The 27,896-nt window shown below is 45.3% G+C and overlaps 1 protein-coding gene across 1 annotated transcript; it reads right to left on the bottom strand.

The window, feature by feature from the left end:
- Positions 1-20: 20 nt before the first annotated feature.
- Positions 21-27,896, bottom strand: LOC145347988 (class I histocompatibility antigen, F10 alpha chain-like). Its single transcript, XM_080196061.1, has 8 exons — positions 27,748-27,896; positions 21,071-21,331; positions 20,614-20,886; positions 20,028-20,291; positions 19,701-19,805; positions 8,580-8,612; positions 8,284-8,332; positions 21-1,251 (listed from the first exon to the last, which is right to left on the bottom strand). The coding sequence occupies exons 1-7, from the start codon at positions 27,794-27,796 to the stop codon at positions 8,286-8,288; spliced, it is 1,032 nt and encodes a 343-aa protein (XP_080052187.1). The 5' UTR covers positions 27,797-27,896; the 3' UTR covers positions 21-1,251; positions 8,284-8,285.

Here is a 27,896-nt window from a genome sequence, read left to right on the forward strand (position 1 = left end):
CACCCCCCCCCCCAATTACTCAGTAGCACAAAAAAATTCTGATTTATGTTGCATGACGTCCCATCAACACTTTGCTTTTCCCTGGGACAGTCTCATGGAGCGGATCCCTTCACCACCCCCCACCACCACCTACTGAAGATTTGCAGAATCAAAGCCCTGCACCATGCAGATAGGTGAGGCCCCGTGGACTTAATCAGTGAAAACCAGTTGGACTCCCACACCCCGACTGTGCATCTGAGAGCCGGGAGCTGAGATACGGAGATCTGGATCATTGCTCCATTGAATCTCTCCCTTCCCCTCACAAATAATGAATGAGATTAACTGTTAAAATGCAGTATTGCAAACAAGCCCCAGAATGAAATCAATGTATGAATCAGTGGACAGAATTTTCAATTCTCAGCAGCAGCAGAAATCGTAGCAGGTGGAACAGCAAAGATTTGACAGAAAACCAAAAATCAGATTCCCAGAGGCAGGAAGTTAGTTTGGAATCTTGTGTACCCTATTTTCATGGTGGATTAAAGGCTGCGGAGCTATGTCAGGAATGCCATTTGCATCTCATGAATGATTAAAGGGCCAACACTCTGGAACTTTATTCCCTCTCCAATTAAGCATCTGACCAGCAAGACTGTACACAAGCAGAGTGTGCTCGGTGAGTTCGACTTCTTCCTGGATTTTGAGGCAAGTAGGTATTGCACTGTCAGAGTTATCAGCTGCCTGTTACACAGTATCAAGACCAGGTAAAGGGGAGGAACATATCGGGGATAACACATGTGTACCCGAGTGTGTATGGGTACTTGTGTGGTGGTGGTGGGGAAAACATTAGTGAAGGAGCAGAGTGAAGGACTGAATAACTTGTTGGAGCCTATGAAGTAAGAGAGTCAGACCACTTGCTGCCTGTCCCACCGTGTCATCCTCCTCGCCAGTGCAAAATGAATCTGTTGAACAGCGCAACATCATGCGTGTTCAACTCTTCAGCAAAGTCATTCCTATCTTTGGTCCCATCAGGAGACTGTATCTCCAGAATGGAAAATTCCACCCAATTTCCCAGCGTTTGCACAGCAAACAGTGCTAGTTGAAGCTTAATTCATCAGGTACTCCCTATTCAAAGCACACACTTTCATTATGTACAGATCCCCCCCTTCAAATCGCAGTTACGATCAGTTTCAGAAATAGAGTCAGTGATGAAAACACATTCTCCCCATTTTTCTCATCAGCTCCATTCATTGGTCGATTGAACTCCGTGAAATGTCACTGAGGAAGAGAAATAAAAGATGGTTAACGGAGTGAGGCAAATCCACACAAGTACCCACAACAAACCCATCAGACCCCGCCACCCCCCCCCTCCACCAGATCCATCGCCCTCCCCCAAAAACCAGTAACACAGGATTCTTGTTCTAGCGAGAAAGGAAAATAGGACAGATGAATACATGGCTCAAGGAGGTAGTGCAGGAAGGAGGATTTTAGTTTGCTGGATGACTGGGACTGTTTCTGGGGACGGTGGGACATGTACAAATGGGTCGGTTTGCCCCTGATCCACACTGGGGCCAATATTTTTGTGGGTAGATTTGCTATTGCTGTTGGGAGGAGTTTAAACTAGTCTGGCAGGGGGAGGGAACACAGGACATGAATAAAAGAGAAGCAAGTCAATGTGTCTCTCTACTGCAGCACAGAGAGAATTTAGCTGTGTTGAGTATCAAGAGAGTAAGGTAAGGTTGGATGGTGTTTACTTCAACGTTCGGAGTAAGACTGATAGGTTGCAGGTGTGAATTGACACATGGAAGTGTGACATTGTTGCCGTCACAGAAACATGGTTGTGGGAAGGGTAGGACTGGCAACTCAAAAACATTCCAAGGTTTGGGATCTTTGGGCGAGACTGAAGAGAGTGTAAAAGGGAGATGTTGTAGCACTATTAATTAATAATTACTGCAATAAGGAGTGATGATATTTTGGAAAGGTCTTCAAAGAGACTGTGGAGTTAGAATTAGAAATATGAAAAAAAAGGGCAGCCACGTTAGTGGGAGTGCACTATTTGTGAAGTCGCATTGGATCAGAGGTGAGCTGGCAAGGTGGATACAAAACTGGCTCAAAGAACAGAAAGATGTCTCACAACACCAGCTTAAAGTCCAACAGGTATATTTGTAGCAAACAGCTCAAGCTTTTGGAACAGGCTGTCCCTTTGTCAGGTGGGTGGGAGTTCAGTGGAACAGCCTGTTCCAAAAGGTTGTGGCATTTGCTACAAATAAACCTGTTGGACTTTAAGCTGGTGTTGAGACTTCTTTCTGTTTTTACGCCAGTTCAACACCGGCATCTCCACATGACTACCACTGGTCAAAGACACAGGCAGTGGAAAGGTGTGTTTCTGAATGGAGGGCTGTGACAAGAGGCGCTCCTCAGGGATCAGTGCTGGGACCTTTGCTGTTATAGAACATAGAACATTACAGCGCAGAACAGGCCCTTCGGCCCACGATGTTGCGCCGACCAGTTAAAAAACAATGACCCTCTAACCTAAACCAATCCCTTTTCATCCATAAACCTATCCACGGATCTCTTAAACGCCCCCAAACTACGCGCATTTACAACTGCAGCAGGCAGGGCATTCCAATCCCTCACCACCCTCTGGGTAAAGAACTTACCCCTGACATCCATCCTATAACTACCCCCCCTTAATTTAAAGTCATGCCCCCTCGTGCTAGCTTTCTCCATCCGAGGAAAAAGGCTATCACTATCCACCCTATCTAAACCTCTAATCATCTTATATGTTTCAATAAGATCCCCTCTTAGCCGCCTTCTTTCTAGCGAAAACAACCCCAAATCCCTCAGTCTCTCCTCATAGGACCTCCCCTCCATACCAGGCAACATCCTGGTAAACCTCCTCTGCACCCTCTCCAATGCCTCCACATCCTTCCTATAATGTGGGGACCAGAACTGCACACAATACTCCAAGTGCGGCCGCACCAGAGTTGTGTACAGTTGCAACATGACGCTGCGACTCCTAAATTCAATCCCCCTACCAATAAATCAATCCCCCTACCAATAAACATGGATCTTATTGGTGCCTAATGGCGCATAGTAAGATTGCCATAGTCCGTGATGACCATAGGCTACTCTCCCCCCCTGAACTGGAGAGCCGACTGGTGTTCAGTTCAATCTGAGGGTTAAGCACACCCCAGGCAACGGACTTCACGAATGACCACAACCCGAAATGGAAACCGAACCCGCACTGCCGGCATTGTTCTGCATCATTAACCAACCGTCCAGCCAACTGAGCTAACCAACTCCCCAGCAGCACATTAGTGAGCTGCCAGAGGGACCAAGTTACTGTATTTCAAAACCCTCATTCAGAAATGTTTTTTTGGTGATCCAGTGAAGACGCGATGGGCCAAATGGTCTCCTTCTGTGCCATAACACCTTTGTGATTCTGGGTGAAAGAGGTGCATTATTCTCTCCCCAAAATGCTGTGGGTGCTGGAGGTGGGGGTGGAGGCGGTGGTCATTCAATATTTTCAAGGTTGACACAAGTAGGCTTTTGTTGATGGGTAAGGCTAGTGAAGAGTAGGGAACAAAGATGTAAAAGTGATGTTGAAACACAGACAAAAGATGTGATCTAATTGAATGGTGGAACAGGCTTGATCACTTCTCAGCCTTTTGGCTAAGTTCAAGCATCTGAACAAGCCCAAGTTGAGGTACAATGTCTTATTTTGTCAACTTGGATCTTGTTTGTTTCTCTTGTGGGGACCATGAATTGGATTCAATTTAAATTTGGCTTCTGGAGTAAGTAAGGAATGGATTTTGGGTTTGCCTAGTCCATTCTGAGCATTGGCTTTGGAACTTCAAGGATAGAGTAAAAAAGGTGGAACAGGCTTGAGATGCTAGGTTCTGAAGGAGCTTGACAGGTTCAATAAGGGAAGGCTTTTTCTTCCTTGGCCAGGGAATCTGAAACACAGGCACAAACTCAGGATAAGACAGTTGATCATTAAGGACTGAGGAGGAGATGTTTCCTCACTCACTGTGTTGCGAATCTTTGGAACTCTCTCCTCTTGTGAATGTTCCATCATTGAATACATTCAAGACTGGGATCACCAGATTTTTGAAAATGTATGAATCTTGGAGAATGGACAGGGATGTAGAGTTAAGGCTGATGATGAGCCTTGAATGTGTTGAATGGTGAAGCAGGCTTGAGGGGCCGAATGGCCTACTCTTTCTCTCATTTCTTGTGCTCTTAAATAAACTCTTCTTATTCCTTTGAATGAAGCTTCTGCTACATTGTCACATTGAACACTCAGCCAAAGTACAGTGAAATGAAGGTGATTGGAGCATCCATACCTTATGTAAAGAAGAAACTATGATAATGCAGGATTTGCCGTGGTTAGTTTATGCACAGCAAGCTCCCACAAACAGAAGTGAAGGGACCTTGGCAAGATTGTCTGTTTTTCTGATATACATATATGATTTGGAGGGAAATGTAACTGGATTGATCAGCAAGTTTGCAGACGACACAAAGGTTGGTGATTTGCATTTAGCGATGAGGACCAGAGGATGCAGCAGATATAGATCAGTTGGAGACTTGGACAGAGATGGCAGATGGAGTTTAATCTGGACAAATGTGAGGTAATGCATTTTGGACAGTCAAATACAGGTAGGAAATATACAGTAAATGGCAGAGCCTTTAAGAGTCTTGATAGGCAAAGGTGTACAGGTACACAGGACACTGAAAGTGGCAATCCAGGAGGATAGGTAGTCAAGAAGGCATATGGCATGTTTACCTTCATCAGCCGGGACATTACGTTTAAAAACTGACAAGTCATGTTGCAGCTTTATAGAACCTTAGTTAGGCTGCACTTGGAACACAGTGTTCAATTCTGGTCGTCAATCAGAAGGATGTGGAGGCCTCGGAGAGGGTACGGAAAAGATTTACCAGGATGTTGCCCGATATGGAGATCATTAACTACGAGGAGAGGTTGGAGAAATTTGGTTTGTTCTCAGTGAAGTGACAGAGGTTGAGGGGTGACCTGACAGAAATCTACAAGATTGTGAGAGGCATGGACAGAGTGGATAGTCAGAAGCTTTTTCCCCAGGGTGGAAGAGTCAATTACTAAGGGACACAGGTTTAAGATGTGAGCGGCAAGGTTTAAAGGAGATGTACGAGGCAGATAGTGGGTGCCTGGAACTCATTGCCGGAGGAGGTAGTGCAAACAGATATGGTAGTGACTTAAGGGGCGTCTTGACAAATACATGAGTAGGATGGGAATAGAGGGATGTGTCTTCAGAAGGGTAGGGGGTTTTAGTTAAGTTGGGCAGCATGGTCGGTGCAGGCTTGGAGGGCCAAAGGGCCTGTTCCTGTGCTGTAATTTTCTTTGTTCTTTGAGGTCCCCAAAGAGTCAGGGGGAGAGACAGTAGATATGAAGACAGTTCACTAATGTGTTTAAGAATAACATTCAGGTAAAATTATCTTGCAAAATTTTAACTTCCCCAACAGGGGTCACGAGCTAAGGGTGAGGGGGGAGAAGTATAATTTGGATATTAGAGGGAGGTTTTTCACACAGAGGGTTGTGGGGGTACGGAATGCACTACCAAGTAAGGTGGTGGAGGCAGGCACGCTGGACTTGTTTAAGGCTTACTTTGATAGGTACATGAGTGAAACAGGGATGGAGGGTTATAGGAGACGGTTTTAAAAAGGGTCAGAACCTCGGGATGATACTGGAAATGTAATGCTACATGTTAATCTCTTGTCTCTTTTAATCCGCAGGTGTGTCGGTCCACCTTGTTGTCTAACAAGGGGCATGCACATGGTGGGTCGTGTTTGGGCTGCTCTTGGATGTTTCGAGAGTGGCCTAGTACTTTGCATCGTTGTGTGCTTAAAACTGGACCAGCAGATGGGCACCACAACAGCTCAGTGACTATCACTGCTAGCTGTGCAGACACATGGATTTGGGCCAGTGTCTGTGGGAGTTTGCGCATTCTCCCTGTGGTTGCGTGGGTTTCCTCCGGTTTCCTCCCACACCCCAAAAGATGTGCTCTTAGGCTGATTGGTGTAACAAATTGTCCCTAAACTATTCTCCCCTGAATCTGGTTACAATAGGGGTACCATACGCGTACACACGAGTCAAGGTAGGTGTGGGAAAATGCTTTGTTAAGATGGCGGCACGGGCTTGTTGGGCCGAAGGGCCTGTTTCCCGTGCTGGGTTGTTCTTTGTTCTATAAATATAGTCATACTGTAAAGGGTTTAAAGCTAGGGGATTTCTTGCATCAGTAAGCAGAAGGCCCAAAGGATGGTTATAGTGTTGGATCTCGTTCTGGGGAAATGAAGCTGAAAGTATTCAATGTGGCAATGGGGCAGCATCTCAGCAGTAGTGACCACAACACGATACAGTTCAAGTTTGTTACGGACAAGGAGAAAATTGGCCTACAAAAGTCAACTTTGGATTGGGGAAAAGCAGATTTTACTAAAATAAAGCAGGATTTGGCCAAAGTTGACAGTGGACAGCACCTTATGGATAAGAATGTGGCAGAGCAGTGTGGGGGCATTCAGAAAGGAGCTGGGAAGATTACTAACATGTTCCGTATAGGGGGAAGTGTGAGAGCAATAGGTTCAGGGAAGCCTGGATATCTAGGAAAATTCAGGACTGGATGAGCAAGCGAATGGCTTTTAGCAAATCCAAAAGGAACGATTCAGCTGTAGTCCGAGAGGAATACAGGAAGTTCAAGAAGGAACTTAATAAAGCAATTAGAGGAGCACAAAAAAAAAGGGGCATGGAAAAGGACTTGCAAGCAAAGGTTAGGGGAATTCTAAGACATTCAAAGGCATTAAAGGGAAGATGTTAACTAGGGAAGGAGTAGGGCCCATTAGGGGCCAATGTGTGTGTGAAGCTGCAGGACACTGGAAGGGTGTTACATGAATATTTTATCATCTTCACTCAGGAAAAAAAAGGAATGTGAGAAACTTGCATAGTTTGACATTGGAAATGGTGGGCTTTGGGAGTCTTAAAAATGGACAAATTCCCAGGCCCAGATGAACTGCATCCCAAGTGCTATGGGAGATGAGGCAGGGAAAATGCCAGAGGACAGGGGAATAGCTAATGTGGTTCCACTTCAAGGGCGGTAGTAGTCAGTGGTAGGGAAACTATTGAAGAAAATTCTGAATGAGATGATTAATATTCACTTGGAAAAGCATAGGTTAATTAGGGATAGTCAGGATAGTTTTGTCAGAAAGGGGTCATGCCTTGAGAATGAGGAAGTTCCGTTGATATAGTTTATATGGATTTCAGCAAAGCCATTGACAGGTTCCCACTGAGAGACTGATGATTGAGAAGATTGAAGCACAACATTGGTCAGGCCACAGTTGGGGTAGTGTGGAGTTCTGGTCACCTCACTATAGGAAGGATTTGATTGCGGGGTGTGGAGGAAATTCACCAGGATGCTGCCTGGAATGGAGCATCTGAGCTTTAAGAGACTAGGCTTGGATTGTTTTCTCTAAAACACAGAAGGTGGAGGGGGGACATGATGGAAATGGATAAGATTATGAGGGGTATGGATAGGGCAAGGAGTAGCTGTTCCCTTTGGTTTGAGGGGTCATGGTTATAGTGCAAGCAGGAGATTCGGGGGTGGGGGGGGGGATGGGATTTGAGAAAAAGCTTTTTCACTCAGTTGTGAGAATCTGGAATGCACTGTCTGAGAAGACAGGAGATCTTAAATATTACAACCTTTAAAAAATATACAGATGAGCACTTGAAATATTATAACATTCAAGGATATGAGACAAGTGCATGACAATAGGATTAAATGTGAATTTACCAATGGCTATTATTAGTGCAGATTTGATGGGCCGAAGGGATTTTTTGGTATTGTATGACTATGGAGGAGGGGCAATACAAATCCCCATGGAGCAGCTGACAGCAGGCACATCCCAGGTCAGATGTGATGGGAGGAATTGGAAACCCCTCCTTCACAACTACCCAAGATATCCATGCCTCAAGTCAGCTACTCCAGGTGGTCAATTCCTAAGCTGTGTCAAATTGTTCAACCCATGGTGAGATTTTCCAGAGGTAGCCAATGGTGTAGATACCAGAGGGATCAGAAAATCCCAAGTGGTGGCCAACCGTGAGCCACCTCCATTGCTGAAAAACGTGCTACAAGGGGCTGGAAAATCTTCCCCGTCTTTAATACATGAGAGAGAGCGAGAGCGAGAGAAAGACAGACACAATCAGATTCCACCCCGAGTGTACAGGAAACGACAGCTTCAAAGCCAGTGCACAGTCTGCTCACTATTGATCAGTAATGTTCTTACCTTTAGGCAGTGGCAGAAGAATTTGAAGAAGATTCTCCTTTGTCAGAAGCTGTCAACAGAAAAACAAGCATTACAAAACTGTTTACCAACTGTGAGCCACAGATACAAAAAGAGGGTCACAAGTACAGAGGGGGCCAGAGGCTGACACACAGAAACACAAGAGGATGGAGGTCTCACACACAAAAAGGGGGACATCACATACCAATGAAGACAGCAATAAACCAGTGACTGTACACTGAGTGTGAGTAATGTTTCCTGCTCTTAGATGAAGATGCAGTGATTTGAGGCATACTTACTCTTTGCTGGATTGTAGCCAGTCTTCTGCCCTGCTGTAAAACAAGGAATTCTCAGTAAGCAGAGAACAACATTCAGAGAGGAGACACAATCATTTTCTCTCTCCCAGCCAGGATCACACACATAGAAAGATAAGTACATTATAATGGGAGGAGACTATTTCGATCATAGAGGTAGTTTTGACATTCAATGAGATCATAGCTAATCTACAATATAACACCCAGCCAGTGAAAGCAGTTTCTTCCTGTATACTCATTATCTTAAATTTCCATTAGATCATTTCTCAACTTCAAGATTGCAGAGAATATACTCCTAACTTTTTAAAAAATCTCTCCTCACCCTTTCAGTCAATCTGCACTCCTCTGAAGACAAATATCTTTTTTCCTATAGTATTAAGCCCAAAGCTACTCCCAGTATTTCAGGTGTGGTCAAACCAGAGCTTCTTGAAACTGAAGTGTCTTCCCCACTACCAAACTTATCTCTTCTTCTCCCTGCCTCCCACTGATTCTTCCCTCCAGATAGAAAAGCAGCAATATGTTTGACTAATAATTTTTTTCTGATAAGATACCACACAAAAGGTTAATTCACAAGGTTTGGTCACATGGGATTAGGGGTAATTTATTATCTTGGATAAAGGGTTGGCTAACAATTGGAAAGCAGACAGTCAGGGTAAATTAGTCATTTACGGTTGGCATGATGTTAACTACTGAGGTGCCATAGGGTTCGGTGCTCAGGGGTCAACTATTTACAATCTACATTAATGACTTGAATATGGGGATAGTATGAGTATAATATGGGGATAAATTTGCAGATGATACTAAAATAGGTGGGATAGTAAGTTGCGATAACGAAATAAGAAATTTACAAATGGATATGGATAGGTTAAATACATGTGGTAAATTTGACACGTGTAGTTTAATGTGATTACGTGGAAGGTTATCCATTTTGGCAGGCAAAATACAAAGGAAAATTCTTGTCTAAAATGAGAAACTTTGAAGTGCTTTGGTGCAGAGAGATCTGAGTGTCCTTGTGCACGAATTGCAGAAAACTAGCATGCAGGTAATAAGGAAGGCAATGGAATCTTGGCATTATTGCTAAAGAAAGCAAAGTAGTGAAGTGATGCTGCTACTGTACAAAGCATTAATGAGACTGTATTTAGAATATTGCGTATTTAGTCCACTTATTTGAGGAGGGATGTAGTTACCTTGGAGACATTTCAAAGGAATTTCATTAGATTAATTCCAGAGATGAGGGGTTTGTCTTATGAAGAGTTTAGGCCTATATTCTAGAGTTTAGAAGAATGAGGTGGTGGTGCTACACGAGGTGCGAAAAGGGATTGATGGTTTGACATAGATGAACCTCTTATGGGGCAATCCAGAACAGGAGGTCATAGTTTCAGAATAAAGAAATTTAAAACAGATGAGAAGAAACCACTTCTTTCAGTGGATTGGAGTGCAGTGGGTGCTGGGACATTTGAGGAGACAGATTTTTTTTTAAATCAGTAATGGGTTGAAGGACTATGGAGAACTTGTAGAAAATTGGAGTTCAGGCTGAGACAAGATCAGCCATGATCATATTGAATGGTGTAGCAGGCTTGAGGGACTGAATTGCCTACTCCTGCTCTAAGCTTTTATGTTCTTATTCATAAGAACATAAGAAATAGGAGCAGGAGTAGGCCATCTGGCCCTTCGAGCCTGCCCCGCCATTCAATAAGATCATGGCTGATCTGTCGTGGCTCAGTTCCACTTTCCCGCCCTCTCCCCATAACCCTTAATCCCCTCTCTTATCAAAAACCCATCAACCCGCTTCTTAAAAATATTTAGCGAGGCAGCCTCCACCACTTCAACGGGCAGAGAATTCCAGAGATTCACCACCCTTTGAGTGAAGAAGTTCCTCCTCAACTCCGTTCTGAACTGCCCCCCCTTTATCTTGAGGCTGTGCCCCCTAGTCCTACTGTCTTTTTTGAGCGGGAAGAGTCTTTCCACCTCTATCCTATCCATCCCATTCATCATCTTATACGTCTCAATGAGATCTCCCCTCATTCTTCTAAACTCTAACGAGTACAAGCCTAGTTTATTCAGCCTCTCCTCATAGCTCAACCCCCTCAACTCCGGTATCAGCCTAGTAAACCTCCTCTGCACTCCCTCCAAGGCCAAAATATCCTTGCGCAGGTGCGGCGCCCAAAACTGCACACAGTACTCCAGCTGCGGCCTCACCAATGCCCTATACAGCTGCAGCAAGACCTCCCTACTTTTATATTCAATCCCCCTCGCTATGAAGGCCAGCATCCCATTCGCCTTCCTGACCACCTGCTGCACCTGCAGGCTGGGTTTTTGCGACTCATGCACAAGGACCCCGAGGTCCCTCTGCACCGTCGCCTGCTGCAGTTTTTCGCCACCTTCGATTCACCTTTGAGATTATTTTCTATGTTTAGGGTATTTTAATAATCTTTGTCCCTGACTCCAAAATTTTTTCAAACCTCCACAGTCTACGCTGAAATCCTTGGGCCAGGGTTTAATTGTATACTTCCATTTACAATGTCTCCAATGACACTCATCTTTGTTACAGCAACAATTATCTAAGTTAGTGAACAGTTGAGGCCCAGGTTCCTGTGGGCAGCACAGTGGCAAGCACTGCTGCTTCATAGTGCCAGGGAGCTGGGTTCATTTCTAGCCTTGGGTGACTGTAAGCTTTGCACATTCTCCCCATGTCTATGTGGATTTCCTCCAGTTGTCTCCCACAGTCGAAAAATGTGCAGGTTAAGTGGATTGGCTATGCTAAATTGTCTCTTAATGTCTCAAGATGTGTAGGTTACCTGTCTCCTGCCAATTTCCAAACAAGGTTGCAGCCTGATGGGTATTCATAAAGACACCAGCAAAGCCTGACAGTTAGCCTGTAACAGGGCTAAGGCTTGTGGAAGCAACCAAGAACAGGATGTACAGCCATAGATCAAGCATAGGAACTGATTGGACAATGGCAGTTGCTATGCTTTGAACTGAGAGTGTTGTGTTCCTGACAGAATTACCACCCGTGACAGAGGCACGACTTGTCAGTGCTTGTGACCAAAAAGACAGTGATTTATTAATGCCTGTCCTGAGAGAATGTGACTGGAAGCATCATCAGTGCCAGCAGGATCTCTACAAGAAGAAGAGACAAAGCGATATCAGCAGCCATAACCTGGGATCAACCACTGTAGAAGCAGCAAGACCCTGAGCACAGAACTCAGGCATCGGGACAAAACCCAGCAGGGGGGAATCTGATCAGTTTGCCTCGCCATGGATAGTATCTCTAAGGCAAAGTCATGAGTTTGGATATTTTATATAAAGCTTGGAGGGGGATCAGGGGAACACACCTTCAAGTAAAGCCACAGCAATAGCATGTTGTACTAAGGAGCTGTGAGAAAGAGATCAGCAAACTGAAGCAGCAATGGAGTGCCGCAGAACAGGAAACTGACAAGGTGTCTTAAAGCCTTAGAAGCTGAGCAATGGAATGAGAGTCATGAGTTACGTATCAGTCAGTTGCAGAAGCAGTTTGAGAAATCAGATTGCTGCTTCTCGCTCTTGCTATCTAATAGGATGATTGTGGAGATACAGCAGAGGTGTAATGACTTACAGGCTGCTGTGAAGGTCTTGCACAAGTCAAACACAGAAATTAGCTGACCAAAATGTTAGAGGGAGACACGCAAGTTAAAGTTGCAACTCTCAGCCCAAAGGGGTATGATATGCACTCGAGGATCGAGGGCTAGATGGAGACAGTGACAAATTGAAGTCTCTACTGTCAGCTCAGGAGTTTGTTAGACAGATTGGAGAGGCATGAAGGATGAGCCTGTAGTATGGGGACAGGACAGGGACGACCCTGGGATAATCCCCCGCGTGATGAGCATGTGCTGGAACAGTCAACCTCATTCACACCCATGCCCATGAACTCCATCAAAACAGAGTGTACGGGGCAAGAAGCAGCAGCTCAAACCCTCACTTACACCACAAAGAACCCCAGGAAGCCCTATGCACCCAAACAAAGGGCAAGAGGGAAATGGGCAGTGCAGTGTTACAGAATGGGAAAAAGGAAGGAACTATGCCCCTTTAGCTTACTCAGAAATATTGTAAACTAATTGGCAAGATGCAAACATTTCTACAGATCCATCTCTGCACAGTTGCTTGTTCAATGTACGTCATTGTATATTGAATTAGGTTCAGTGAGGAGTTATCTGGGGTTATGGAATGGAAGTTAAAAATGTTAGAAGGGGAATAAAATACACCATTTGTTCACTGTTCATGAACTGGAGACGTTTCCTCTACAATTTGTCAAGCAGGCAAAAAAAAATCATTGGAGCTATCATTTACCTATATTGGGTTAGCTGAGCTTTTAAAAGGAAGCAAGCAAGTGTATGCTAATAGGAGACAAAATTTTGAGCTGTGACTATTGGGGATTTAAGTTTATAACGATAGCTATGACAAAAAGGATTAAATGAACAAACAAAACATGTTAAAGACTAGCATCATATTCTGAAAGAAAATAAACAGTGCTTAATCCAAATAGTATTTGGATTAAGGTCTGGAAACAGGTGAGGCAAAAGACCCAACGAGAGTAGGAAGCCCTATTCAAATGTCCACCCTCTGCTTAAAGTCCCAAATCTCAGCTAGAATAGGCAAGATTGAGCTGGTAGAAACCTCTCATAGCGTTACTGGGGGAAAAAAAAGTCAAATAAATCCAACAGAAATCTTCTGAAAATACAGAACCAATATTAGATTTCTCCTACAAAGGGTGATAAAAAAGCTAAGGCTCACCAAATATATATTAATATTATACAACAGGCAAGGACAATCAGAAGGAAATGGAGGCCATGAAAGAAACTAGCTGGTGAAGCGCAAAATGTTCAGATACACATTTGGATAAAACTTCTCTCAAAACTGTGTGTTGTATTTCTTAAGTCCAAGCAGTGCGTTTGAATTTTGTGAAGTTTTGATAATTTTTGAATACTTATAATGGAGTTGGACAGAATTTAGTTATTTTGTGCGTAATAAAGATTGATGCCATGTGTAATTTTGTGGTAACTTGGGTTGGCACAGTAAAGGAGACTTTTTGTGCAATAATTTGCGAGTTTGAGTGTCTTTCACCAGGTTCTGGGGCAACAAGGTCATTAATTGACCTCTAATTTCATGACTTTAAGCTTTATTTAATATCCTCTCAAGGGACTTGTTCAAACGTTTTCTCATATGAATAAAATTCACATGTTCACTTACATTAATCACCTCTTCAAACACTTCACTCAGGGTCATTTGACATGAGCTCCCTTTGCAAATCCATGCTGCGCCTCTGACCAGCCGAAAAGATTTACAGTGCTCAGTCACCTTATCTAATGCTAGATTCTCATCATTTCCTGACACTCGTGATAGGATAATGGGTCTATAATTCTCTGCTTTCCCCCTCTCACCTTTCTCAATAGTGCAGAGAGAAGGGTATAATTTTCCAATCTAAAAGAACGGTGACCCAATTGAGAAAACTTTGCAGATTGCTATTTGAATGTTGCTCTTATCTGGTCTTGGGGTTTAGTCACCATCCAACTTTATTAATATTAATGAGAATTGTGTCGAGTCCCTGGCACAGACAATATTAATTTATTAACACATTGCTCTCTTCCTCTACAGTAAATACTGACATGTCCCCCATTTTGTATTCCCATTGACAATATACATCAGTCTTCAAAAGGCCCAGTGTTTCCATCTTCTTTCCCGAGCTATTTCATGTGTTGATTTTAACATCACACACAAATTTCTTTTCATACCTATTTTTGTAACTTTCTGGGAAGGTTGGCACAGTGCTAACATCACTGAAGTAGTAATCCAGAGTCCAGGTGAATGCTGTGGAGACACTGGTTCAAATCCCACCACGGCAGCTATCAGTTATTGTAAAAATCCATCTGGTTCATAATGTCCTTTAGGGAAGGAAATCTGCCATCCTTACCTGGTCAGGCCGACGTGATTCTTAGCAACTGCCCTTGAAATGGCCTAGCAAACCACTCACTGCAAGAGGAATTAGGGATGGGCAATAAATGCTGGCCCTGCCACAACCCCTGAAGCAAAAAAAATCTGCTTTTTTTTTACATGTTTCCCATTTACCAGGGTCTGTGCAATTTTTTGTAGCTTTTTCTTTTGTGTTGCCTGTTGAATTGTTCATGACTACCATTTTTGGCAAGTGGAGCTTTTGGTTTTCAGGAGTCTAAATTGGTTATTCACTTTGGAAGCAAAAACAAGCAGGCAGATTACTACCTGAATTGCTGTAAACTGGGAGAGGGGAGTGTGCGATGAGACCTCGGTGTCCTTCTGCACCAGTCACTGAAGATAAGCATGCAGGTGCAGCAGGCCGTAAAGAAGGCAAATAGCATATTAGCTTGAATTGCAATAGGTTGAGTACAGGAGCAGGGATGTGTTATTGCAATTATACAGGGCATTGGTGAGGCCACACTAGAGTACTGTGTGCAATTTTGATTCCTTTTCTGAGGAAGGATGTTCTTGCTCTCGAGAGAGCGCTGCAAAGATTTACCAGGCTGATTCTGCAGATGGTAGGACCGATGTATGAGGAGAGGTGTCTAGGTTAGGATTGTTTTCACTGGAGTTCAGACAAATTAGGGGAAGATCTCAAAGACTTATAAAATTCTAATAGGACTAGACAGGGTAGATGCAGGGAGGATATTCCCGATGGTGGGGGAGTCCAAAACCAGGGGTTACAGACTGAGGATTCAAGGTAGACCATTTAGGACAGAGGTGAGAAGACATTTCTTCACCCAAAAAGTGGTCACCCCTGTGGAACCCATTACCATAGGAAGTAGTTGTGTCAAAACATTGAATGTAATCAAGAGGCAGCTGGATATAGCACTTGGGTGAATGGAATCAAAGGTTATGGGGGAAAAAAGCAGGATTAGGCTATTGAGTGGGATGATCAGCCACAATTGCAATGAATGGGAGAACAGGCTTGAAGGGCCAAATGGCCGCCTCCTGCTCTTATCTTTTATGTTTCTAATGCTCAATCTATACTTGCCACCACCCCCCACTGAATGTGTGGAATTCATTGCCACTGAAGGCTGGTTCTATTATGTTTCTATGAAGAACAAGCGATCATTGTATGGTTGAGGTTTTGATGCAGATGGAGGATGAGAAAGTAGGGTCCCGGACCTGTGTCCTCTGTTTGAACAGAGGGGAGTACGATAAGATGAGAGAGGAGAGAGGAATTGGCAAATGTAGATTGGGGGTGCAGATTGATCGGTAGGACTGCTGACGAACAGTGGAGAATCTTTAAGATTTTTTTGGTGCTCAGCAGAAGTATATTCCAATGGTAAAGAAGGATCGTAGGAGAAGGAATAATCAGCCGTGGTTATCGAGGGAAATAAAGGAGAGTATTAAATTAAAACCTGATACATTTAGACTGGCTAAAAGTAGTGGGAGAGTAGAAGAGTGGGAGAGTAGAAGATTGGGAGGGGTTTAAAAAACCAAGAATGACTTAAAAGTTGAGAAAGAAAGGAAGGATAGACTATGAAGTTAAACTAGCACTAAATGTAAAAAAGGACAGTAAGAGTTTTTACAAATATATAAAGAGGAGGAGGCTGGCTAGAGTGAATGTTGGACCCTTAGAGGATGAGAGGGGGGATTTAGTGGTGGGAGATGAGGAAATGGCTGAGGCCTTAAATAAGTTTTTTGCCTCGGTCTTCACGGAGGAGGACGCGAATAGTTTGCCGGATGTTAAAGATAGAAAGATGGTAGGAGTTGAGGGCCTGAATGCGATTACTGTCACTAGAGAGGTAGTGCTTGATCGACTGGCGGGACTGATGGTGGACAAGTCCCCAGGACCGGATGGAACGCATCCCAGGGTTCTGAAGGAAATGGCAGAGGTGATAGTAGATGCCTTAGTGATTATTTACCAAACTTTGCTGGATTCTGGGGAAGATTGGAAAATGGCTAATGTTACACCGCTGTTTAAAAAAGGTAGCAGGCAAAAGGCAGGGAATTATAGGCCAGTTAGTTTAAAGTCTGTTGTTGGAAAAATGCTGGAATCCGTCATCAAAGAAGAAATAGCGAGGCACCTTGAGAAGAATTGTTTGATAGAGCAGATGCAGCACGGATTTGTTAAGGGGAAGTCACGTTTGACAAATTTATTGGAATTCTATGAGTATGTGACGAGTGCGGTAGACAGAGGGGAACCGGTGGATGTGGTGTTTCTCGATTTTCAGAAGGCGTTTGATAAGGTGCCGCACAAAAGGTTGCTTCAGAAGGTTGGGGGCATGGAGTTGGGGGTAAGGTGTTAGCGTGGATAGAGGATTGGCTGTCTAATAGGAGGCAGAGAGTTGGTATCAATGGGTGCTATTCAGATTGGCGGTTGGTGACTTGTGGAGTGCCACAGGGATCGGTGCTGGGGCCTCAGCTATTTACCATTTATATAGATGATCTGGAGGAGGGGGCTGAGTGTAGGGTGTCGAAATTTGCTGATGACACAAAGATGAGTGGAAAAGCAAATTGTGCGGAGGGTGTGGAAAGTCTGCAGGGGGATCTGGATAGGGTGAGTGAGGACCTGGCAGATGGAGTACAATGTTAGCAAGTGTGAGGTTATCCACTTTGGCAGAAATAATAGGAGGGATTACTATTTAAAGGGCGAAAAGCTGCAGCATGCTACAGTGCAGAGGGACCTGGGGGTCCTTGTGCATGAGTCGCAAAAACCCAGTCTGCAGGTGCAGCAGGTGGTCAAGAAGGCGAATGGAATGTTGGCCTTCATAGCGAGGGGGATAGAATATAAAAGCAGAGAGGTCTTGCTGCGACTGTACGGGGCACTGGTGAGGCCGCAGCTGGAGTACTGTGTGCAGTTTTGGTCGCCGCACTTGCGCAAGGATATTTTGGCCTTGGAGGGAGTGCAGAGGAGGTTCACTAGGCTGATGCCGGAGATGAGAGGGTTGGACTATGAAGAGAGACTAAATAGACTGGGTCTGTACTCGTTGGAGTTTAGAAGGATGAGGGGGGATCTCATAGAGACGTATAAGATAATGAAGGGGATAGATAGGGTAGAGGTAGAGAGATTCTTCCTGCTCAGAAAGGGGGGAGGGGTGCAGTTTAGAACGGAGTTGAGGAGGAACTTCTTCACTCAAAGGGTGGTGAATCTCTGGAATTCTCTGCCCCTTGATGTGGTGGAGGCTACCTCGCTAAATATATTTAAGTCACCAGTAGATAGGCTTTTGGTAGGCAAGGGAATTAAGGGTTCTGGGGAGAAAGCGGGCAAGTGGAACTGAGCCACTTCAGATCAGCCATGATCTTATTGAATGGCGGGGCAAGCTCGAAGGGCTAGATGGCCTACTCCTGCTCCTATTTCTCATGTTCTTATGTTAAGAAATTCCTTTCTCAGCACCTTCTCCTGAAGTTGTGTCTTTTTATCCATTACCAGATTTCTCAGATTAGTGTGCCATTAAAGAGAGAGGGAAAGCAGGGAATTATAGACCCCTTAGTCTAAAATGTATTGAGTGGAAAGGATGAGAATCTATGATTAGCGAACAATATGGGTTAAATTTTCCTGTGCCACCCACCATAGGAATAGTAGTGGACAGGACAGAAAATTCAGTGAACCGTGCAAACGTCTGTTGACCTCGAGCAGGAATTTCCAGCCTTGGGGCGAACGTGGTCAGAAAATCCCACCATAAATCTTTTCAGCTGATCAGAGAGAGCCAGCACGGACTTCAGGTAGTAATCGCAAATGGAATGGTGGCCTTTATGGTGAGAGGGGTGGACTATAAAAGCAGGGAGCTCTTGCTGCAATTGTACAAGGTGAGGCCGCAACTCGAGTACCGTGTGCAATTCTGGTCCCCTTATTTGCGAAAAGATATATTGGCTTTGGAGGGAGCGCAGAGAAGGTTCACCAGGTTGATTCCGGAGAAGAGGGGGTTAGCTTACGAGAAGAGATTGAGTAGACTGGGCCTGTACTCGTTGGAGTTTAGAAGGCTGAGGGGAGATCTTACAGAGAAATATAAAGGTAATGAAAGGGCTAGAAGCAGAGAGATTATTTCCACTTAGAAAGGAAACAAGAACTAGAAGCACAGCCTCAAAATAAGAGGGAGTCAATTTAGAACAAAGTTGAGAAGGAACTTCGTCTCTCAGAGAGTAGTGAATCTCTGGAATTCTCTGCCCATTGAAGTGGTGGAGGCTATCTCGTTAAGTGTGTTTAAGTGACAGGTAGATAGATTTTTGACCAATAAGGGAATTAAGGGTTTTGGGGAGCAGGCAGGCAAGTGGAACTGAACCACCATCAGATCAGTGATGATGTTATTGAATGGCGGGGTAGGCTCGAGGGGCTAGATGGCCTACTCCTGCTCCTATTTCTTATGTTCTTATGATTGCTGTGGACGATCTCTGTTGCACTCCATTGAAGTCAGCCTTACCCAAAACTCGAATCTTTGCTGTTTCTCACTTCCAGCACTTTACAAACCCAAATATATTATGATCACTATTGTATCAAGTGTTCAAGTGCTATTAGATTGTTAATTTTTTGTTTCATTATTAAACCTGATATGCTTGGTTCTAGGATTTGTATTAGAAAACTATGCCACAAACATTTGAAAAATTTACAGTCTGTCTAATAATTGCACACCTGCTCTTCCTAATCTCTATGAAAAAAAAACCTCACACCCCCTGTCTTTGCTACCTGTCTAATCGCAACAGTTGAACTAGTGTCAATGCACAACTCCCAGTCCAGTCTTAAATCCTTTTCCATTCTACTCAGAATGACTCCACTCTCTGCTGCTCTCTCATTATATCCGTTCTGAATTTATCCATAATCATTAAGGTTTCACCACCCTCTATCATTTTCCTGATCTTATTTCTGAGTATCTTTAATTCCTGATCATCGAGCTGCCATGCCCACCAGATCATACCCACCAAGACGAACATAAATTTCCAATTCATACAACGGATGCTTTGTATTTGTAGAAAGATGCTTATCTGGGCAAATCCATCACTTCTCCATCCAGTCCAATGATTTAATATCATTATATCTCTCCAAATGTAACTATTTAACTTTGTCAAGTTTTGCCATTCCTTTAGTTCCTGAAGTTCAAAGATTATAACCCTCCCCACCAGGTGCCCATTTCCTACCTTTCTTCTTGTACAGGACGAAACCCACAACAGCCAGAGCGACAAGCACCAGGACAGCAATGATAACACCAATGATAACTGGGAGCGTGGAGTCAGTTTTTGGCTCTGAGGAGAAAGAATCAGAGAGAGTCACATAACAGGGGTCAGGAACATCATACAGCACAAAGACCAATCACATTATAATATATGAAAATACTGGGAAGTCAGTGGTCCTGGATATGAGTCCCACTGGGATACATTGAACTCCTTCACACAGCTCAGCACTGACCCTCTCTCCCATAGTGAGGGAGAGGGACTGGATCCTCACACATGGGGAGATGGTCTTACCATAAAACACCACCAATTTCTGGCTCAGCCCGGCATGATCCACCTCACAGGAGAACTTGGCCGAGTCGCTGGGTTCAAAGTCGGTCTGTTTCACCATCTGGTAAGTGCCATCGTGGTTGGGGCGGACCCCACTGGAATAAGGCACATCGGCAGCTGCCTGACCTCGGTGCAGATTCATCTCGATGGACTGAGGGTAAAAGCCCGTGGCCACACAGGAGAGTTTGTTACTGTCCCCCAGCCGGGTAAAGGAGACGGTGGGAGCAACTGAGAGACAGAGAGAGAGAGACAGAGATTAACACAGGAGCAGAGAAACCCCGCACAGACTGAATAAACCCACCCCCTCCCGGGACCGACCCCCGCCCCGCCCCCCTCTCCCCCCGCCCCTCTCCCCCCGCCCCGCCCCCCCCCGCCCCCCCCTCCCCCCGCCCCGCCCCCCCTCCCCCTCCCCCCGCCCCCCCTCCCCCCGCCCCCCTCTCCCCCCGCCCCGCCCCCCCTCCCCCCGCCCCCCTCTCCCCCCCCCCCGCCCCCCTCTCCCCCCCCCCGCCCCGCTCCCCTCTCCCCCCCCCCCCGCCCCGCTCTCACTCACCGGCTTCCAGCTCTCTCTCTCCTTGCTGCAGGTATTTTTCCAGCCACTCGATGCATTCTCTCTCCAGGTAATCCTTCTCCCGCTGATTCCATCCCTGATCCTTATCCCACTTCGCCTTGGTTTTCTCCCCCCATTGTACCGGGGTCACCCACACGCTCCGCTCCTTATCGAAGGTGAGCAGATCTTTCCCGTCCCAGCCCAACTGGGAAAATCCCCCGGTGCCGCCGTCCCCCCGCAGCTCACAGCCATACATCCGCTGATAGGTGTGGATCCCTGTCAATCACACAGAAACAGCCAATCACAGACAGGAACAGGAAACCCCGAGCGGGCTCAGGCAGCCAATAGGAAACAGCGGCCTGAAGCCCCCGCCCCCCCGCTCCCGCCAGCCAATCAGGTTTAACAGGAACCCGCGTGCCCCGCCCCCCGGCTCAGTGCGGGGGGGGGGGTGGGCACTTACCGCCGCTCTGATTGGTCCGCTCCGAGAGGATCTGAATATTGGTTTTTCCCGTCTGTTCCTCGCTCTGCGCGATCTGTGTCTCCCGATCCCAGTAATCGGCTCCCTCACTCTCCGCCATCCAGCGCTGCCGGGGAACCATCTTTTTCAGATCACTGTCATAATGAACAAACTCCACCTCATCCACATAACCGACTACCACAAACTCCGGCATTCCGGAAATCGGGGTCACTGATGTGTAGAAATACCGGAGAAAGTGAGAGCCTGAAAAACACAGAGAGAGATCAGGACATGGACACCAAACCCAGCCCCACCCCCCACACACACAACCCACACCACACACCCTCCCACAACCCCAGAGAGAGAGAGAGATCTGGTCATTGACCCCAAAACCATCCCCCACCCCCACACACACAAAGGAGCAGAGACACAGCCAGATCTCCCTGTCTCTGCTCAGTCCACTTCATCACCACCAGCCCCTGGGCAGGATCAGTCTGTCTCTCCCAGTGAGCGGCTCCCTCAACCCAGAGAACAGCTTCCCAACATCACTGTCCACACACTGAACCCAACAACACAACACACAGGGCCCCCTGTAAATAAACCCAACAACACAACACAAGGCCTATGTAGATAATGTCCAATCACACTGAACACCATCAGACTGTGGCTATTATTTTTTGCGACAATATAATCCATGCTGATTGTATTTAACCCCTTGTTGTCCATGGCCACTCTTTCTGCCATTCTTTCAGTTTCTACTGCATCTCATTGGCCAGATCCTTAACAAAACTCCATGCAACACAATCATCAAGAGCTCAGCTACATGAGGGAGAGGGGTCTGTGTTAACCCACCCACAGATCAAGAGAGAGAGAAGGGTTTAGGGTAACTCTCCTATTGAAAGATTGGGATGGGGAATTTCTGTCTCAGTCAGAGCAAGTGCAGATTCGGGTTGAGGAACTGGAGTGTGTGAGTGACAGTCAGCAGAATCAGAGAATTTAATGGAGACAGTATAAGATGGAGTTTGATGTCTTGTCCTGACTAACATCTCCAATGTATTGACTAACTCGCGGGGTAAGGAATGAGAAGGATGATTACTCTGCTCACCAAAACACCATGGAGGTTTGAGTTATACTGAGTCAATTCGATGCTGGGTTTGGGGGGGCTACAAGAATCTCTCATTTGGGACAGAGTTACGGTGTGTTGAAGACAGAGATGGATTGTCTATTCCTCATCCAGGCAGCAGTCTGAGATTAAACCAGTCTGTTTGCAAAGTTAGATATAGCTCTTGGGGCTAAAGGGATCAAAAGATATGGGGAGGGCAACATCAGACTGTTGAATTGGATGATCAGCCTTATTCATAAAGAACTTTGTGTTTTGCTATTTAAACCCAATTGAGGACTAAGTGTCCTGGATGTTTGAATTCTGTGGGTGGGTACATTTGTTAACTGGAATTGGGTTTGTCGCTCCTGGAATGTGTTTGGAGGAATTGCCAGGTGTGGAGGTGAGCTGTGTGAAAGTTCAGCCTCCACAATCCAGGACTTTGTCCCAGCTGTAAAAAAAAACACATAACATCCCTCCAGCCCTCACACCCCCTCCCCATGGCCCATCCATGCCAACCTCTACCCCCCCATTCTCCTTTTTAACCCCAATGACAAACAATGCCATTCTAGTCAACCCCCATGGCCTTTCAAATGTAATATTAACCCATGACCCGCCCTCCCCCACCAATTTTCCTCTTACAGCCTCCATGCCAACTCTCCAAGTATCCATCATGGGCAGACCTCAGAACTTTATTTAATCTTAGCATGGGTCCTAAGTATATTGGTATAAAAACACCTCATTCACAAAAACCGATTCACAATCCCTTAGAAAAACAAACATTTCATTGAAGTGCTTGATCCCTGAGAAAAACGAGTATTTGTATACATAGCCCAATATCAAAGACTTTAGAAACACTTGCAGCTGTCAGTCAAACTTGAATTGACACAGATAGCCCACTGTGGTAACGACAGGCTTTGAATCTAGTCATGTAGAACAAATCATATAATGATAACCCACAGGTTTGTTAATAAAGTGAAATATCAAGCTTTTTTTTTCAATCATAGGATTCTTTCTTCACATTGAAAGGGCAGGAGATTAATATCCCTTTAAAGCTCAGCAGTTCCAATGTGCTTTGAGAGTTCCCTTAATATCTCGACGGTTCCAATGAGTTTTTCACTTTTTATGCATATTCATGTTTCTAACAATTCCAAATAGAATGTTATTTCTCCAAAATGTCATCTTTATCTCTCCTGAAGCTTTCCCTGAACTTCTCCATATCTCACCAAAAGGATGCCCCATCCGTCCCAAGAATTCTGTCTATTTAAGACTTTATCCTGAGACCCCTATAGCCCGCACGTCATGTTTTAAACATTCCACTGACAATTGGATCTGTTTGAAAGTTGTTGGCCTTTTACAAGTGCACTGTCTCTGTGAAGCACGGGTGTGCAAACGACAACCCAACTCCATTCCTGCACCAAAAATGGTGGGTGCCGGTTTCAGGGACAGGATTCTGAAATCAGGTTTCCTAAGCCGGGATCCTCTCTATATTTCCGAGAATTGGATCCTTGCTGTTGTACTTGGCCTGGAGATGAGATTCTGAAACTAAGACTGCTGAGCTCCACCTCTAACATCAGCTGATCTCAGCTGTTCTTCTGCTGAAACCCTCGCTCATACCTTTCCCACCACTTGACAGTTCAACGCTCTCCTTGCTGATCTCCCACACTCTACCTCTGGAAACTTGAGATGATCCAAAACTCCCACCAACATTTTAACTCATGGCAAATCTCGTTCCCCTATCACTTCCTGTGCTCACTGACTGGCTTCCAGTCACCCAACAGCCCCATGTTAAAATTTTCATCTTGTTTTCAAATCCCTCCATGGCCTCGCCCCTCCCTATCCCTGTAACTTCCTCCAGCCACACAACCCTCCGAGATCTCTGAACGAGATGGGGTCTTTGGACTTGGGCTGGGGATAGTTTTGGGAGGTCGGAGACAGGGTTTGGGGTTAATAAGTAAGTAATCTGATTGGTGGGATGTGTAGGGTGCTCTCGCAGGGATCTGTACTGGGGCCATAACTGTTCATCACGTTTATAAATGTATCAGTGAAGGAAAGTTGTGTATCAAAGTTACAAATGTTACTAAGTTCAGATGGTCAGAAAGTTGCATCGATGGGAACAGAAAGTTCCAAAGGGATATTAACAGATAAAGTGAGTGGATAAAACTATAACATATTGAGTTTAATGTGGGAAAGACAGATCATCCATTGTGGAACTTAAAAAAAACAAACTGAATATTTCTGGCATGGTCTTTAAAATCTATGGAAAAGAATCCCATAGTGTAGAAAGAGGCCATTCGGTCCTTTGGGTCTGTGCTGACTCTCCAAAAAAGCATTGTACCCTGGCTCTCCTCCCTGCCCTATCTCTGTAACGCTACACATTTACCAGAGCTAATTCACCTGACCTGCACATCTTTGGACTGTGGGAGGAAACTAGAGCACCCAGAGGACACGGGGAGTATGTGCAAATTCTACACAGTCACCCAAGACAGGAATTGAACCTGGGTCCCTCACACTATGAGGCAGCAATGCTAACCACTGTGCCATCGTGCTACCCCAGTGAGAAATTGGGAACTGTGGACAAGTCCAAAGATTTAGGGATTCAAAATATATTGGACAGATAGAAACATTAAAGAATGCTGTCCTTTATCCCAAGGGCGAGAATACTGAGGGTCGGAAATTATGTTCCAGAGATCTGTTTTATCCCCATCTGGAGAACTGTGTTCAGTTTTGGGCACCGCATATCCTATTGCCTTGGAGGGAATGCAGTGAAGTTTCAGCAGAATGTCCCTGGGGTTAAATTAAGAGGACAGGTTACACAGGCTGAGCTTGCATGTTGTTGATTTAGAAGATTAAGTGATGATCTAATGGAAACGTTTAAAATTTAAAACTATCACCTGCCAGTTTGCCAAGCGGTGAATAATGGAACTGTACCATCCAGTTCCACCTCTGTAATATCACCCGACATCACCCTGTCTCAGCTCATCGACTGCTGAAACCCTCACTCCTCACTCCATTACCCCTGGAGCTGACTGTTCCAACACACTCCCATCTCCTAACCTCAGTACACTTGAGGTCATCCAAAACTCAGGAGCCTGAATCTGAACCTGGACCTGTCACCCAGACAATTGCTGACAGGTTGACAGATGCTGACAGGGGTGGCACGATGGCGCAGTGGTCAGCACTGCTGCCTTAAAGCACCAGGGATGCAAGTTCAATTCCTGCTTGGGTGACTGTGCAGAGTTTGCACATTCTCCCCGTGTCTGCATGGGTTTCCTTCAGGTGCTCCAGTTTCCTCCCAGTCTGAAAGATATGCTGATTAGGTGCACGAGCCACGCCAAATTCTCCCTCAGTGCACCCGAACAGGTGCCGAAGTGTGGCGACTGGGGGATTTTCACAGTAATTTAATTGCAGTGTTAATGTAAGCTTAAATAAACTTTAAAGATTGGGTACCGGCCCACAGTGCAGAAGGAGGCTATTTGACCCACTAAGTCTACACCGACCACAACCCACCCAGGCCCCATCCATTTACCCTGCTAATCCCCCTAACACTAAGGGGCAATTTAGCATGACCAATCAACCTAACCTGCAACATCTTAATGTGAAAATTCTCTCCTTGTTTTCAAATCCCTCCATGGTCTCACTCCCCCCTCTCCTCCATCCCCACAACCCTCCAATCTAACTCCACTCCTGTAGTGTTGGTCTCCTCAGCAACTCTGATTTTAATCACTCCGCCATTGTTCATCAATTCTTCAGCTGCTTGGACCCAAACCATCTGGAATTTCCTCCTTAAACCTCCCCCTTCTCTGCCTCAGACAATCCTTAACCACTACCTCTGACCAAATATTTATTATTCTGGCCTAATATCTCCTGATACAACTCACTGTCACAGCTCGTGCTAGAATGTTCCTGTGAATCTCCACAGGACATTATATTGTTAAAGGGCTATATAAATAAAAGTTGTTGTTGTAACCGTTACCCATTTACAATTTTTTATTGACAGAGACAAACACGAACCTTGTGACCCAACTACCAGAGTGTGAATTTACCCCGATTAATAGGATCGCAAGTGAATTCCTGATTAATCCCACTGTCTGAACACAACTAAACACTCAACTAATTTACAATGGACAGAAAGGGTTCAGAGATAGAGAAACTGCTCCCTCTGGTGGGAGGAACATGAATAGGGGACATCATCTCAAAATTAAACCTTGGCCATTCAGGAGGGAAATCAGAAAACAGTTTTTCACATAAATGGTGGTGAAAATCGAGAATATTCTCTTTGTAAAACTGTGGATTTTTGAGGTTAATTAAAGCTTTCAAACTGAGAAAGATTTTTATAAAATAAAATACTGAATAAGTTGGAAATCTGAATTTAAAACAAAAAATGCTGGAAATACTCCGCTCAGTTTTTTATAGAGTGAGAAACAGAGAATGTTTCAGCTTGATGATCTTTGATCAGAATCATTGAACCCCTACAATGCAGAAAGAGGCAATTCAGCCCATCGGTCTGCACTAACCACAATGCCACCCAGGCCCTATTCCCATAACCCCATGCATTTACCCTAGCTAGTCACCCTGACACTAAGGGGTAATTTAGCATGGCCAATCCACCTAATCCACACAGTTTTGGACTGTAGCGGGAAACTGGAGCACCTGGAGGAAACCCACACAGACACAGGGAGAATGTGCAAACTCTGCACAGACAATAACCCAAACCAGAAGTTGAACCTGGGTCTCTGATTGTGAAGCAGAAGTGCTAACCTCTGTGCCACCGTGCTGCCCCTGTTAAGGATGTTAAATCTGTTTCTCTGTCTATAGATAGCTTCGTATTGACGGTCACAGCAAAGGTGGATCAGCCAGGGGTTAACTGGCTGGTGAGAGAATCAAGGCTCTCTTTTCACCGTGTTTCTCTGTCTGAACTCACTCTCCAGCCTCGTCTGACTAAATCTTAGTCCTCAGCACCATGTCTCGCTCACTCTTCAGCCTCGAATCCTTAGGCCTCCAAACTATCTACTGCTCTGTCCCAATACAGACTCATCACCCTAACCCTCGAGGCCCCCTGCACTCTCTCCAGATCGGTGTCCCTGATTCTTAAAGCCACTTCCCCCAAACAATTCCCCTCTTATCTCTCTCTCCCCGTATCCAGTACCCACCCTGGTACAGAGACAGTCTGACGCCATTATCCACTGAGTCGAGAGTTAATTGAATCCTTGCGGTGCTGAAAGAAGCCATTTGGCCCATCAAGTCTGCAGAGCACTCTACCTCTGAGAGAGCACTTTATCTAGGCCCCGTCCCCTGTCCTATCCTTGTAACCCCATATATTCACCCAGCTAATCCCCGTAACTGACACATCTTTGGACAACAGCACGGCCAATCCATCTAACCCGCACATCTTTGGACCGTGGGAGAAAACCAGAGCACCCGGAGGAAACCCAACAGGCAGGGGGAAGAATGTGCAAACTCCACACTGTCAGTCAAAGCTGGAATTGAACCCGGGTCCCTGGCACTGTGAGACAGCAGCGCTAACCACCATGCCAACCAGTACCCAGACACTGAGACCCTCTCAGAGCCCATTACTCACCTGCAGAGACCCCTCCACAGAGAAGGGTCAGTAGAATAAACCTCAGCATTGTTGTCTTGAATGAAGAGTTTGGTAGGAATTCTGTTTGTCCTGCTCTTTCTCACTCCTGTTCACAGTCTGTGTCTCTGTAGGCCCGGCCCTATGGGCCT

The sequence above is a fragment of the Carcharhinus amblyrhynchos genome, chromosome 9 (assembly GCF_965287045.1).
Source record: "Carcharhinus amblyrhynchos chromosome 9, sCarAmb.v2.hapA, whole genome shotgun sequence".
NCBI lineage: Eukaryota > Metazoa > Chordata > Chondrichthyes > Carcharhiniformes > Carcharhinidae > Carcharhinus > Carcharhinus amblyrhynchos.